Source organism: Ostrinia nubilalis, chromosome 9 (assembly GCF_963855985.1).
Source record: "Ostrinia nubilalis chromosome 9, ilOstNubi1.1, whole genome shotgun sequence".
NCBI classification, from domain to species: domain Eukaryota; kingdom Metazoa; phylum Arthropoda; class Insecta; order Lepidoptera; family Crambidae; genus Ostrinia; species Ostrinia nubilalis.
The window spans coordinates 8,283,588-8,299,098 of NC_087096.1; the positions used below are offsets into that span (position 1 = coordinate 8,283,588).

Here is a 15,511-nt window from a genome sequence, read left to right on the forward strand (position 1 = left end):
AGAATAAAATTTTGAAAAAAAAAACATTTTTTTTACTCCCCTACATGTAAAGTGGGGATGATTTTTTTTTCATCTTCTACCCCATCGTGTGCGGTATCGTTGGATAGGCCTTTTAAAATGGCTTAGGGGTTTCTAACACTATATTTCGATTTAGGGATCTGTTTGCAAATTATTAAACTTTAAAGTGCCAATTTTTGTTCGAGTAGGGCGTCCCCCCCCCCCTCTAAAAACTAAACTGGTTGCTTTTCATGAACTTTCAAGGAAAACTATAGCAGTTAAGTAAGATAGATCACTTACTTTAAGAGTAATAGTCATTTGACTCATGTATTATACAATTTCTTAAACAGTAAAAAAAAATGAAAAGTGACTTTCGATGAAGTAATTGCTTGCTTCTGAAATATATTGTGGTAACGACGGACAACTACGGAACCCTACACTGCGCGTGGTACGTCGACACGCACTTGGCCGATTTTTTATATTACAGAAAAGAGCTGTCCGTGCTAATATATGGATTAAGACCGCGCGCCTACTTAGGCCAACGTGATTAACTAAGTCATGATTTTAATTTTGATTTTTAAATAATTAAAATACCTGGGCTTTTCCCTTTAAAAATAAATGAGTTCGTATTTTCTATATCTATATTATTTATATTTCAACTAGCTTTCCGCCCGCGGCTTCGCCCGCGTGGAATTTTGTCTGTCACAGAAAAACTTTATCGCGCGCGTCCCTGTTTCAAAAACCGGGATAAAAACTATCCTATGTTCTTTCCCGGGACTCAAACTATCTCTATGCCAAATTTCATCAAAATCGGTTGCGAGGTTTAAGCGGGAAAGCGTAACAGACAGACAGACAGACAGAGTTACTTTCGCATTTATAATATTAGTTGGGATAAAATAAATCACGAATTAAAATGTATAATCCAATGGATGGATAAAAGATGTTGGTATTCTACTCCTACTTTAAAAACAGTTGTGCAAAATTTCTTGGATTAGGGTGTACTTAAAAGCGGAATCAAATCCATTAATGGATTGGGGTATACTCTGATGCGGAAACAAGTCCATCGATGGACTAAAGTGTACCCAGAAGAGGAATCTAATCCATTAATGGATTTGACCAATGGATTACAGTGGAATAGAGGAGCGAGACCATGTCAATGTGGGTATTCGCGATTGAAAAATCCGCCAGATGGCGGGACGCGGACGTGGGTCCGACCGCTGCGTGATTGGTGGATTTTGACATATCTGTCAATGTTATGTCAAAAATAACCAATCACGCAGCATCTGGACCCCGCGTCCACGTATCGCCATCTGGCGGATCCTTCAAACGCGAAAACCCTTATTGATCAAAAATATTTAACTTAACATATTATTTGTATGTAAATTTTGTTAAAATATGTAAACAAAACTTAAGTTTTAAGTATTATTTATTAGAAATAACTAAAACAATAGAAACTTGGCTAATTATATCCACAGGGATATTTACCATCTTATAGTCGGAGGAACAATGAGAAAGATGGAGTCTTGCTAGGCATACACTCGCTTTGTGAATAGCATTTACCGAAACCAATTTGAACTAAATTTAAAAATAATTTCAGTTGGCAACTGAAACACAAAATACATATATTTTAAAATCTGTGTACTGTATGTATTATAATAATACCAAACTAAAATAAAGAAAAATACATAATTTTCGCTTTACAAATAGTAACCAGTACTATAACCATTATAATATGAAATTATAATCAATAGCCTATTGTTAGGATGACCATCTATCTTATTTGAATATATTCTTAGTGAATGTCGTGAGTAGCGATAAACACGAAAGCTATATTATAATATAATATCCATTAAATTATATTAGGCTCGCTACCCACACTAGCGCTAAGTGGATGATCTCCCTAACAACAAATAATTATATGAGAGCCTTACCCATCGCCCACCGTGCTTTTTGAGTAAAATAGAACAAAACATTGATGTAAAATATATTACGATCTTTATACAATAATTCTTGGCCAAAATATAATTCAAGGCAATAAAGAAGCACATTTTACTGTAAAAAAGCAAAACTACTCGACGCTTTACACATTTTAACATCATAACAGGTACACAGATAATATTGCAATTACTGAAATGTGGCGTAAATTGAGACAGTGTAAGAAGTATTTAGAGCGTCGCGTCGCGTCGTGTAATTTTAGCGTATTTTGTTCCATGGCAGTGGCTGTATAAAATATTTATTTATTTTCCCGGAGGACTAGCTGTTCTATTTTATTAAATTGCAAACAACTTTTTCTTGTGGTATTGAAGCATTACACTCGAGCTCTCACGTGATGATCCCAAAAATCAGGATTACATATTACATGCACTCTCGACTGATATAGGTTTGGAAAGGCCTATCCTAGCTAAATTACAGTTATAGTGCCAATTTACTCGACCACTTTTAGGACTTTGCCAATTGCGATTGTTTTATCTGAAACAAAAACATTTTTTGGTTATGATAATGAAAGAAATATATACAGGGTGTTTGGCGGAAGGTTAGACAAACTTCGTGGGTGTATAGGTAAGGTCATTTTAAGAATTCAAGTTCGCCCATTGACCCTAAGTGAGCTATTTTTTTTAATTGATATTTTTGTTTTTATTCATTTTTTTCCGAAATTTAACCTAAAAACTGCTCCTTATTTTTTTCTCGCATGTTTTGAACCAATTTTTTTATTTGGTATTAACATCGAATATGTCTTAAAAAATAACCACCATAAAAAATTCAACTTAAAATTCGATTTAAAAAAAAATGAATGGCGATAATGGATTGCCAATGATTTTAAAAACATCTCTAACTTTTCTTCTTTCCAATGATATATCACATTTAGTAATTAGATATTGAAATTCGTCAAAAATTCAAAGTTTAGGGAAGAAAATGGAGTAAAATATGTATGTAATGATAATGTAATGTATATGTTGTTACGGTTAATGTGATAAATTGAAAATTATTAATAATAACCGGTTATTATGAATAATTACCGACAGTCGCGGTAAAAGTGATAAATTAATCACATTTAACAGTGATTATTCAATAATTCAACCTTAGTACTAACAAATTTCATAAAAGAGAACAACATCTTGTGTACGTGCTCGTGTACAGCCAAACTTTTGAACGTTTTGATATCATATATTAATATAATTTGGCATAATGAGTTTGGAATGTTTCTTGCATAATATTACTTTTCCATGATGCCTATAACATAATGTTTTGATTTAAAGAGAAAAATAAGTTAAGGTGCGGCGGGGGTGGCCCTTGGGCCACCCCTAAGCCGCCTATTTAGTTTTATACACACATAAATGACCTCATATTAATCACATTTACCAAATCATGTGTCAAATCATACGACCAGCTGAGTGCAAACTGATTTATTTTCATATAGAAAACTACCTGCTACATAACACGATAATATTAAAGTAAAACTACCTTCTATAACTATAATATTCACAACTCCCCTTTTTTACTTATTATTCCAATCCATCATCCCCTCAGACAAATTAAATAATAATTATCACCTAATTGAAGCCACATTTGACTACAACAAACAAAATGCAACAAAAACAAGACGATAAACTATGTTCTAATAGAAAACAATGCTTAAATTTCACATTTTGAATTTAAAGTAGTAATTAATTACATTTTTTTTTTAATATCAAGTTTAGTGATTTAATAAGATATTTCAATTATTTGACCTTTCTTAATCAATTTGAAAGTAGGTAGGTATTATTAAAATTATCTCATGCAACATCCAAATTATAATACATTATCTTATTTATAATCTTAATTGTAATGAAGATAATTAATTACATATTGTTCTCATTATTTCTTTAGAGAAATAAAATGGAACTTGATAATAGCAAACATATTTATTATTTTTATGGAAAGCATTCCGATTATTATAAATTGGTCACAATTAGGATAATTTAATTATTGTGCATAGCGTACTACTACAATAAGGTTGTAGTAGTAGTAGGTATTATTGAATTTTATTAAAGATAACTTACTTCATAATGTACTTTTACATGATAGTAAATTGATAGTAAATTTTATTAAACAGCATTAATTACACATTATTAAATAAATAGATTCCAAATACATTCAACAAATTTAAATTAAATTATACATTGTAAATGTTGTAATATGATTTTAATAATTTAATTGCTTTTTATTTTTCTTTTTAACGTGCAATAACTGTAATAAATAATTTTAAATATGATAATTCTGCCTGGAATAGGTACATTTCTTGATGCAGGTATTGTTGTTAAGGTCTCTGCTCACGGCTCGGATACGCCCACCGATCAGGAGGTCTCACTGTCCTGCCAAAACGAGTTTTATGATAAGAATCATAACTATTTAGCGACACTTGCGATGGGACACAGGGGTCAGGAGACGTTATATCTATATCATCGTATCGGTTGCTATGATCAAATGTATTTCCAGTTTCCTGCCTATGTTCCGAATCTTTAATTAGCTGACGCCTATTTCGCCTAAGGATATTACCTGATGTCATCTTAATTAAGTATGACCTAGGACCAACTATCTGACAAATCACCCCATTCTTCCATCCACATTCCATTCTCACTTTTACTTTCGTTCCAACTTCGAATGGTTTCAAATTCCTAGATTTTTTATCATAGTATTCTTTTTGCTGAAATTGACGTTTTTCTAAGTTAATTTTTACATTTTTATGAATTTTGGGTTTAAGTAACTTTGGGTTGCAGGGTAAAATACTTCTTAACTTTCTACTGTTAAGGAGTTCAGCTGGTGAGGGCAAATTACTATCTAGTGGTGTATTCAAATATTCTAGAAGTGGGATATTTAAATCGTTTTTATCGAAGCTAGATTTCTTTAATATTGATTTAACTATTTGAACCGCCCGTTCAACTTGGCCGTTAGATTGAGGATATCTCGGCGATGACGTCACGTGATGAAAATTCCACTCCCTACTAAATACTTTAAATTTATTCGAAGAAAATTCGGGTCCATTGTCAGACATAACTATCTCTGGTATTCCCTGTCGACTAAATATTTTCTTTAATTTATTTATAACCATTTCTGAAGTCAACGATTTTAATTTTTCAACTTCTATAAACTTGCTATAATAATCGATAACTAATAAAAATGATTCAGCTCTGAAGTGAAAAATATCTACACCTATCTTTGACCATGCCCTCTCAGGTATATCGTGCTGAAGTAAACTTTGTTTAGAATTTTGTTTCCTATAGGTTAGGCAAGCTTGACAGTTTGATAAATAATCAAGTAACTGTGTATTCATGTTTGGCCAATATAATATTTCTCTAGCTCTCAATTTACACTTTTCAATACCAAAGTGACTCGCATGAATATTTTTTAGCATTTCCGATCTTAAACACTTTGGTATGACGACTCGGGTACCTCTCCACGCAATATCATACGCTATAGATAACTCATCCCTGCACTCCCAGTATGGTTTTATAATATCACTTACGTCTTTCTTAGTAGCTGGCCATCCCTTTAATATAACTCTAATTAACTCCTGTAATTCTTTATCTTGCTTAGTAGCTTTTTGTATTCGTATGAAATGAGTGTCGGTCAAAGGGTTACTCGCGAGGAGCGCACACACCTGAGCCTGTATGTCCAGCTGGTCGCGCGGCGCGACCACGTCTGGCGCGCGGGCTTCCACTGCGCGTGACAGCGCGTCAGCTATGTACAAATATTTGCCCGGTTTATATACCAATGTAAATGTATACGGTTGCAGTCTTAATAACATTCTTTGCAATCGCGCGGGAGCATTTGAGAGTGGCTTATTAATTATGCTCACTAGTGGCTTGTGATCTGTTTCTATTGTTACGTCATGCCTACCATAAATATACATGTAGAACTTTTCACATGCAAACACACAAGCATAAAGCTCCTTTTCTATTTGAGCATACGCCTGTTCTGTTTTTGTTAATGATCGTGACGCATAACAAACTGGCAGGCCGTCCTGCAATAAACACGCCCCCAAACCATTTTTACTGGCGTCTACTGACAATGTAATAGGTTTTTTTAAGCTATAATATTGTAATACTGGCGGATTAGATAAAAACATTTTAATATCATTGAAACACTTCTGATGCCTATCCTCCCAGTGCCAATATACGTCTTTTTTCAATAACTCCCTCAATATACATGTTTTTTCTGACAAGTTTGGTATAAAATTGCCAACGTAAGTGACCAAGCCCAAAAATCTTTCAAGATCTTTTATATTTTTTGGTGTAGGCATATTTCTAACAGCACTTATGTGTGATTGATCGGGATAGATGCCGGTTTGAGTGATTTTGTGCCCTAAATAAGTTATTTCTGTTTGACCTATTTTGCATTTTTCTTTGTTTAATTTTATATTTATTTCGCGGCATCTTTGCAACACTGCACGTAATCTTTGATCATGAATTTTTTTATTACTGCCATAAATTAAAATGTCATCAACAAATAGGGTTACTCCTTCTATGTCATCAAAGTAATTATAAAGTCTTTTATGAAAAACTTCAGATGCCGAAGAAATACCGAAGGGCATTCTTAAAAACTTGTATCTACCGAACACTGTGTTGAAAGTACATAAATTACTGCTATCTTTATTTAATTTTAATTGCCAAAATGAGTGTTTTGCGTCTAAGGTACTAAAGTATTTTGCACCCGACAATTTAGCAGTGACTTCATCAAGGGTTGGTAACCTAAAATGTTCCCTTTTAATGGCCTTATTTAAATCTTTAGGATCTAGACAAATTCGCAGATCGCCGTTAGGTTTTTTAACGACAGTCATGCTGTTTACCCAGTCTGTTGGACCCTCAACCTTTTTAATTATACCTTGTTTTTCCATCTCATCTAGTTTCTTTTTAACTTGTTCGCGTAAGACAATTGGTAATTTGCGCGGGGAATGAATCACTGGTAAAACATCCCCTCTAATCTCTATTTTATATTCATCTGGTAAACAACCTACCCCTTCAAATACATCCATAAATTCATCCAAAATGCATTCATCATTCTTTCCATTTTCTAAAGAGTATATTCTTTTGATTAAATTTAACTCATTACATGACTGTCTCCCTAATATTGGAGTAGATTCAACGTCTGCTATTATGAAACTCAAAATAAATACATTTTCTTTATAAAATACTTTCAAATTGCATTTTCCTATAACTTCTATTTTCATTCCAGAATAACCCTGTAATTTTATAGATGTTGTAATTAAATCACTTTCTAAAATACCAACTTTATTTAAATATTTTCTCGGTAAAACGTTAACGTCTGCCCCTGTGTCTAACTTGAACGCAATTTTGCTATTATTTATTTGTAAAGTAACTAACCAGTCTTTGTTATTATTGACAGTGGTTACCTGATCAGTGGCCGACTCCTCCTCTACGGTATAAACTTTACTTGTACACACTCGCGAGTAATGGTTCATTTTGCTGCACTTATTGCACTGCTGTCCATAAGCTGGGCATCGGTTATACCCATGATTTAGACCACACCTTGAGCATCTTTTTACCGCGGACACTGCCGTACTGCGGTCCCGCGCACGAGTAGGCACTGATGACGTTCCCGAACGACTGCCGCTGCTACCTGCATTCCGATTTTTGTTGTAACTTTGACGTTTTCCTCTCGCACTCGCATTTAGTACATCAATGTTTGCCTCGCTTTTGTTTGTTTCATAATCTCCGTTTTCTTGTTTTATGTGTCCCGCCTGCACACGTGAGATCTCTGCTAGTCGACATATAGCCATCGCCTTCTCCAGGGTCAGATCTTGTTCCCTCAGTAGACGTTCACGCAGGGCCGCATCTTTCAAGCCGCAAATTAGGCGATCTCGAACAAGATCTTTACACAAGTCTTTGAACTCACATTTACCCGCCATCTTGTTCAGCTCGAAGACATATTGCTCAATCGATTCTAAGTCTTGTTGATTTCTTATGAAAAACTTGTGTCTTTCCACAGTTATATTCCTTTTCGGTAGGAAAAATTTATCGAATTCTTTTATTAAATCTTCAATTGACGTGAATTTTTCGGTAAATTGATCATAAACTTCTCTGCATTTTTCTCCTATGATGTGTAGTAATATGTTTATTTGTACCTTCGTTGGTTTTTTATCCAATTCACATGCGTCGTAATATATCCGGAACGATTTCTTCCATTTCTCCCATTCTTGACTTAAATTTCCCGATGTAACGTTGAGTAAATTATTTTCAAACCGAAACGGCGACGGTGGCTGTAGCACTGATTCCATATTTAACTTTATTTTAATCCTGCCGGCTGCGCCATGTCAAATCATACGACCAGCTGAGTGCAAACTGATTTATTTTCATATAGAAAACTACCTGCTACATAACACGATAATATTAAAGTAAAACTACCTTCTATAACTATAATATTCACATCATGCGGTAATTATTCATAATAACCGGCGATTATTCATAATTTTCACATTTATCACTTTGACCGTGACATATATACAAAAATTATCAATACTAAGTTTCTTCAAACATCGATAAATTTTCTGCTATACTCCTTTTCATAACATTTTTTGAGTGTTTTATTTCAAAATCAAATTAAAAATAATAACCACGTTATGAAAAACAGAATTTAAAAAAATTCAAAATCTACTTTGTATGGATAATTTTTGTATAATTATTCCAATTTCTTCCATAAACTTTGATGTATTGACGAATTTCAATATTTAATTACTACATGTGATATATCATCGGAAAGAAGAAAAGTAAGAGATATTTTTAAGATCATTGGCAATCCATTATCACCATTAGTTTTTTTTTAAACCGAATTCTAAGTTGAATATTTTATCGTGGTTTGTACTTTTGTTTAACTTTGGCGGCTCGTAACTAGCCATCCAATCATCAATACTGATAATCTGTATCTGAAATTTATTTTATTTGACTAAAGATATATTCAATATTAAAACCAAATAAAAAAATCGGTTGAAAACACGCGAGAAAAAAAAATGAAGAAGTTTTTAGGTCTCGTTTTTTTTAAAAATAAAAACAAACATATTATGAATTAAAAAAAAAAGTAGCTCACTTAGAGTCAAATGGGCGAACTTGTATTCTTAAAATAACCTTACCTACACACCCACGAAGTTTGTCTAACCTTCCGCCAAACACCCTGTATACTATACTAAACTAATATTATAAATGCGAAAGTAACTCTGTCTGTCTTGCTTTCACGCCTAAACCACTGAACCGATTTTGATGAAATTTGGCATAGAGATAGTGAGTCCCGGGAAAGGACATAGAATAGTTCTTATCCCGGTATTTGAAAGAGGGACGCGCGAGATAAAGTTTTTCTGTGACAGACAAAATTCCACACGGGCGAAGCCGCGGGCGGAAAGCTAGTCTGGAAATAATATTATTAAATTAAAAGCCTGTTAGAAACGAGTTAATACCTAAAAAGAGGATGTTGAATCAATATAAAACAGGTTGACGATTTATTAACGACTTGAAGGATAATGTAATAAATAATAATTATACTTACTCTCGTCTCTTAGTGTGAATCTGCCCATTTGAGCAAACTTCTTGAATGGTTCTAAGCAGATGACGCCAGCGCATTCTATCCTCATTATGGCTACTTGATCTTGTTTCACAAAACGTGGTCTTGTTTTCGATTTTTCGCCAGTCTTCTTGTCAACCAAACAAATTAATGCCTGCAAATTACAAAATGGGTTACAATATTATTTAAGTCTAGCGTTTAACTCAGTCAATGCCTGAGGTGACATGACATAATCATGACGCTGACGGTTGACTTTACAAAAACCCCCTTTCATGCCGCTCCCATACCTCAGGATGTTGGGCTACTGATTTGAAGATGATAATGAACATGAACTATGGATACTAATCGCATTATTACCTTGACTGTAACTTCTTCAGCAGCACAATGTATGTGCATCACAGCTGAGTAGCCAGCACATATAATGGATTTATGCTCCAATATAACAACTTGAGCATCAAAGCACTGTAAAAAGAAAGAACAATAGGTTAGCCTTTTAGTTAAATTGTTCCGCAGGTGTTTACTCACAATCAAGCTCAATTTTATTAATTTAAAATGTTAATGTAAATATGTACTATTTACTTGACATCAACATTTTAAATAAAAATTATCGCATTCAATATACTTACTCTTCCAGTTGTAATAGGTTCTGCAATATCACAGAGGACAAAACCGGGAGACACATCTTCTTCCTCAATTCCTTTGAGTTTGACTTTAACATTTTCACCCGGACCGATGGATGTTACCTCAATGTCATCGGACCAAAGCTGGTCAACAGTTACTTGGACCTGAAAAGTTACCATATAAAGTACATAATAAACATAATTTTGTAGTATTTAACTGAGTAAAACTATGAAAATTATTATTTTACCCTGTTTGGCATGAGGAACAGAGTACTGCCTTTGCGTGTGGTTCCTGCTTCAACTTTTCCCATCAGGACTGTGCCCATGTCCTTGTACTTATCGACCACTGGCATGATGAATGGCCCATCCATTTTACGGTTAAGTGAAGGCAATTCGTCAATCAACTGAATGAAGGAAGGTCCTCGGTACCATGGACATATCTCTTCAGTCACCTAAATAAATAAATAAAAATGTTATACAAAACTGTTATTTTTAACACTATAAAAAGAATACACAATTACAACAAAGTTAAAAATTTCCACTAAAATGCTTACCCTTTCCAATAATCCTTGTCCAGTTTGTCCTGACACAGGCAGGAAGGAGAGATCTTTAGCTGTATTAAAGCCCAGCTTTTTAAGGTATGGCAGGATCTTGTCTCGACATTCATTGTATCTGATAAAATAAAATATAAAACATTAAAAAAAATGTTTTAACTATGTGGCACATTTATAACAGGATATGAGTAAGTAGTAGTAGTATTGCTTGCTGACATAAGAATACCAATTCGATGTGTAGGTTTGACTCAGTAATGTGACAAACCGAAAAACATGTAAGCCGTGAGCCGTAAAACGAGCGATAATACGAAATATGTTTATGTAAATTCTACTTGGTAACAACACTAACAACATACTTCTTATATAATGATTAATAACAACTGTCTACAGCATTTTTGCGCACGGGTTATGCATAGCTTATTTTTATTGCTTTAATACCTAGAAATAAGAATAAGAACAAAAAATTGTTCTGAATTTGCTTTTATGTGTAAAAAATAGAAAAAATCATATCAATGAATGTATGAAACATGAACATAGAGATGATTACATTTGTTGCCAAATATTTTTTTTTCTTTCTTTCTTTCATTCTTTCTAATTATTAAAACATACCAAACACCCATTTAAGATTCATTCTCACAAGAGAAAATTTGAAATAGAGTCCAAATATTGATTAAAAATGAAAAATTCTAATTTGCTGTCATGTTCCATAGAAGATTTTTCTCATAAAAATCTAACCCTATCATGCTTTCAGTTTACTGGCCTTGGTAACTTCGTCTCTCAAATCCCACTATATTTTGATGAAAGCATGCCCCTTGTTCTTGCGAATAAGCCCCCATAATTATCTATAAATATATCCCAATGAGAATGTGACGTGCATCTTTAGAGACATTCTACTATGAAGATGGAAAATTCAAATCGCTATAACTCTTTAAAAAGCAAATATTTTCGATTTGTTATCGCACTTTTTTATATAAATTTGCTTATTTAATCAGAATCTAATAAGTAAAATCCATGCGCAAAAAAAAAATTTTTTTTTGTTGACCGGTGTAATATATGTAGTTTTATCATGTGCTTGTTTGCATAATATGATAAAAAAGTTACCTTTTCTCATCCCAATTTACGGTTGGGTCATCCATCTTGTTGACTAGTGCAACTAAATGTTTGACACCTGCGGTTTTTGCTAACATTGCATGCTCTCTCGTTTGTCCGCCTCTGTCAAAACCGGTTTCAAATTCTCCTTTACGTGCAGATATTACCTATAAAATATAACATACACATTAAACAAATGCTAATAATTAACAGGTATAAAATAAGAACAAAACAAGTTAAAAAGATATAATTATTATTCACATACCAGTACTGCCAGATCTGCTTGCGCTGCACCGCCAATCATGTTTGGTACAAAACTCTTGTGCCCAGGGGCATCAAGAATTGTAAAATGCTTCTTTTCAGTCTCGAAATAGGCTCTCCCCACTTCCACAGTTTTCCCCTTGTCACGTTCTGAAGATTTTTTAAAATGTTACATCAGTACTACTGGTCCAGTAGTACTGGACAAAGGCCTTCCCCAAAGATTTCCATAACATACAAGTTACATCAATATTGACAATGAACCATAATAAATATTTAAAAATATTGACATATTTACATACCTTCTTGGTTAGTGTCAAGTGCCCAAGATAAGTACCAGGATTCTCTTGATTTCTCTCGTGCTTCTCTTTCATACTTTTCTAGTGTTCGTTTGTCCACCATGCCAGTCAATGACATAATTTGCCCTCCAATCGTAGATTTACCCGCATCTAAAAATATAAAGACATTGTTTGTTATAGGCTATAATTTAAATTTAAATGGTAGATACTTTACAAAATATATTAAATGCAAAAATCACTACTTGCCTACGTGTCCAATGAATACAACATTAACATGTTCTTTTTTGCTCCTTGTATCTTCAACTCGCGGTGGCTTTTTCTTGGGGATTTTTTTCGTAGTTTCGCCATCCTCCTGAAATGTTAATTAAGAAAGTTTAATATAACATCATCAATCAACAAACAGCCCAACATGGCCTTATATTCTTGTGCCTGTAGACCATGTAAGATTTGATTTTGGTACAAGATAGGAATGACTTCCCTGCATTCCTAACTTGAACAATATTTTTTCGCAATTTTGACGAATCAAAATCACTAATGAAAGTCTAATGGTGAATTGATCTTAGCATTAACTAGTTAAATGACCAGCAAAACTAGTACATAATTTTAAATGTCTTATATCATTAACTAATATAAAACTGTGTGATTAAGCTGACTAATTGCCATCTAAGAAAGAAGAAATAAATGTACAAAAAGTATTAAATGATTGTGGAATGTATGTAAGTGCAAAAAATTAGCAAGCAAAATTTTATTAGTGCAAAGTTTACTTATTACACAATAATAAACAACAACCTTTATATTAAACTATACAAAAAGAGTCGTCACATAGTTAATAAAATTATATTAGTTAAATGTATGGATGTGGTTCTAAGGATGAAAACTGCAAACTGTTATTTCAAATAGCTAAACACAAATTAGAATAACCAAAATTATCAATGAGGTGTTATCATTGACAATAAAACAATGTTATGATGAATATTAAACATGCTATGTCATATAGTGTGTCAAGTGAAGGAAATGTCTTTCCTAAACCATATCACAGTATACACTTCATAACATAAAAACAAATGAAAACTAATAGTAATTGATGCAGACTGCTACGGATGGTTCCCACTGGAGTTCAATGGGGTGGGGAGCCGTGTTCTGCAGTGGACATTTACGCGCTGAGACGATGGATGGAACGTCAGGGACAGCCAACAGTGGGACATGCAATTACAGGGTTTTGAACCTGTTGCTCTAATTCTTCTTCATCAGGTTCATTGTTGTCTTCGGGCGTAAGGAGTGGGTCATCAGCTTCTGCTTCCCAGCTATCAGCAGTGGGTGAAACGTCGGCAGGGATGGGCAGCGCCGCGGCGGCGGTCGCGGCGGCGGGCGCGGCGGGTGGCACGGGCGGAGGCTCTTCCACGCGCGGGGAGGCCGAGGCAGCTCCTCCGTCTCCACTCTCTCCGCCACCATCTCCGCATCCTGATTATTTCAATCACAGACGTTAGACTGTGTTAATACAAGCAGATATTTTGACACTAGATGACTTCAACAAAAAGTAAAAGGTAAAAACTGAGTACAAATGTCAAAAACCCATTCTCTAACAAGTTTCTTGTGTACAAGAAAGGAAAATATTTCATAAATTTATGTATATTTTTACTGTGTACTCAACAAAGACATTATGAGTAATTTGTTAGTGGCAAAAACATTTGAGTCATGACTATGTTTGACAGAACTTATTGCATTCATATCAATAAGTAAGAAAGCATTAAATACACATTTAAAATCAAATATTTGAAGTTATGTGAGGCCAAATAAATTCATAACCTAACTTTTTTTTAAAATGCAAATTTAATTTAGGAGAAACCTTGTTTTGTAATGCAAAACATACATAAGTAAATAGGTTAGCATCTAAAATACCACTAACATTTGTTAATTACTATAAATAACACTAAAGTTTAACTTTCAAAAAAGTAGAACAATCCACATCAACAAAGTTAAATAAAGGTTGTAGATAAATAAATAACAATTAAATTACCTACTAACCTTTCATTTTGTATATTTTTCGGAATTACACTGAGAGCTTAAGCTTCTAAAGAGAGTGCATGTAGAGAAAGTTAGAGCCAATAATGAGAAGTATCTATGTATAGTGTAGCGGGCCGCGTGTCTCGACATAACCCGTTAGAACTGGATTCGGAAAAAAAATAAAGTCATCGAACCTATTGTTATGTAGTCGGCGAATGTTCGTAACTTTTAAATGAATTACACAGCAAAAATATACTCATAATTTTAAACAAAATTTAGAGAAATAGAGCTTTAGAGCAGTTAGTGACAAGAGTACTCACCATTCAACACGGGACTCCCAGAAGAATTAGTAGAACCACTTTCAGATTTTTGTGGTGAAGAAGGAGAATCCGTATCGTCGTTAGCCTGAGAAGGCTTACAAAAAGAAGGCACGAACTCCACGGCGTTGACGTTCAACGTGGAAAATTTAGTAGACACATCATTGGAATCTTTTGCACCTTGTTCACCTATAACATCCGCTTGACTTTCCCAAGAGTCCGGAGCACCGTTATTGGACATTATTGTAAACTGACAATGTAAAATTAGTTAATTGGTTTCCCTATCCCCGTTAATTTTATAATTATTCGCGTTCTTTTCACGATAGATCCGCGTGTGTCTTTATCTTAAACCGGAAGTTCATGGCAATTTGCCAAATATGTCTAATCAAACAAATTCAGTTTCTTTTATTTTATATGTTATTTTAAAACAGTTTGCAAATGAATTAAATCTATTTGAAAATAAAATACTTTATTTGCATAATGCTTAGTTTCGAAAATGTTGTTTAAAACCAATTTTTACATGTAAAAGTGCTAAATTTGACTTAAAACTTCCGGCTACAATTTCAGAGTTGCCATGCCAGGAAAATCTTGGTAACCGACGCGCTTTTAGTGGAAATGATATCCACATTGTACCTCATTACACATTTCAAAAATACGCAATGAAATTAAAATTTTATATTTGAATTAAAATACTAAAGGTGTATATCTATTCTCGAGTTTATACTATTTCAATTGATTTAATCGATTAGTTGGTCATAGACTAAACTCTCTCTCTTTCTATCTGCGGACGATCGGACGACGGTACATCACTATTGTTAAGAGAA

The 15,511-nt window shown here is 33.7% G+C and overlaps 1 protein-coding gene across 2 annotated transcripts; it reads right to left on the reverse strand.

The window, feature by feature from the left end:
• Positions 1 to 1,405: 1,405 nt before the first annotated feature.
• Positions 1,406 to 15,058, reverse strand: LOC135074548 (eukaryotic peptide chain release factor GTP-binding subunit ERF3A). 2 transcript variants are annotated; one of them, XM_063968871.1, is made up of 12 exons: positions 14,868 to 15,058; positions 13,592 to 13,827; positions 12,613 to 12,718; positions 12,370 to 12,516; positions 12,075 to 12,220; positions 11,822 to 11,976; positions 10,721 to 10,838; positions 10,415 to 10,618; positions 10,173 to 10,331; positions 9,904 to 10,008; positions 9,532 to 9,700; positions 1,406 to 2,466 (listed from the first exon to the last, which is right to left on the reverse strand). In XM_063968871.1, exons 1-12 carry the CDS (start codon positions 14,926 to 14,928, stop codon positions 2,423 to 2,425), a joined length of 1,650 nt encoding a protein of 549 aa, XP_063824941.1. In that variant the 5' UTR covers positions 14,929 to 15,058; the 3' UTR covers positions 1,406 to 2,422. The 2 variants fall into 2 exon arrangements, with proteins under 2 accessions (XP_063824941.1, XP_063824940.1); XM_063968870.1 differs by having other exon boundaries at positions 14,691 to 15,058.
• Between the last annotated feature and the right edge of the window lie 453 nt (positions 15,059 to 15,511).

What these genes read in the sequence shown, in the direction of transcription:
- LOC135074548 (XM_063968870.1), bottom strand. Translation starts at nt 14,928, where the DNA reads ATGTCCAATAACGGTGCTCCGGACTCTTGGGAAAGTCAAGCGGATGTT. An exon ending in GACAAGGATTATTGGAAAGG is followed by an intron (nt 10,619 to 10,720) that starts GTAAGCATTTTA and finishes TTATTTATTTAG; the next exon opens with GTGACTGAAGAGATATGTCC. An exon ending in ATTCACACTAAGAGACGAGA is followed by an intron (nt 2,467 to 9,531) that starts GTAAGTATAATT and finishes TTTTTGTTTCAG; the next exon opens with ATAAAACAATCGCAATTGGC.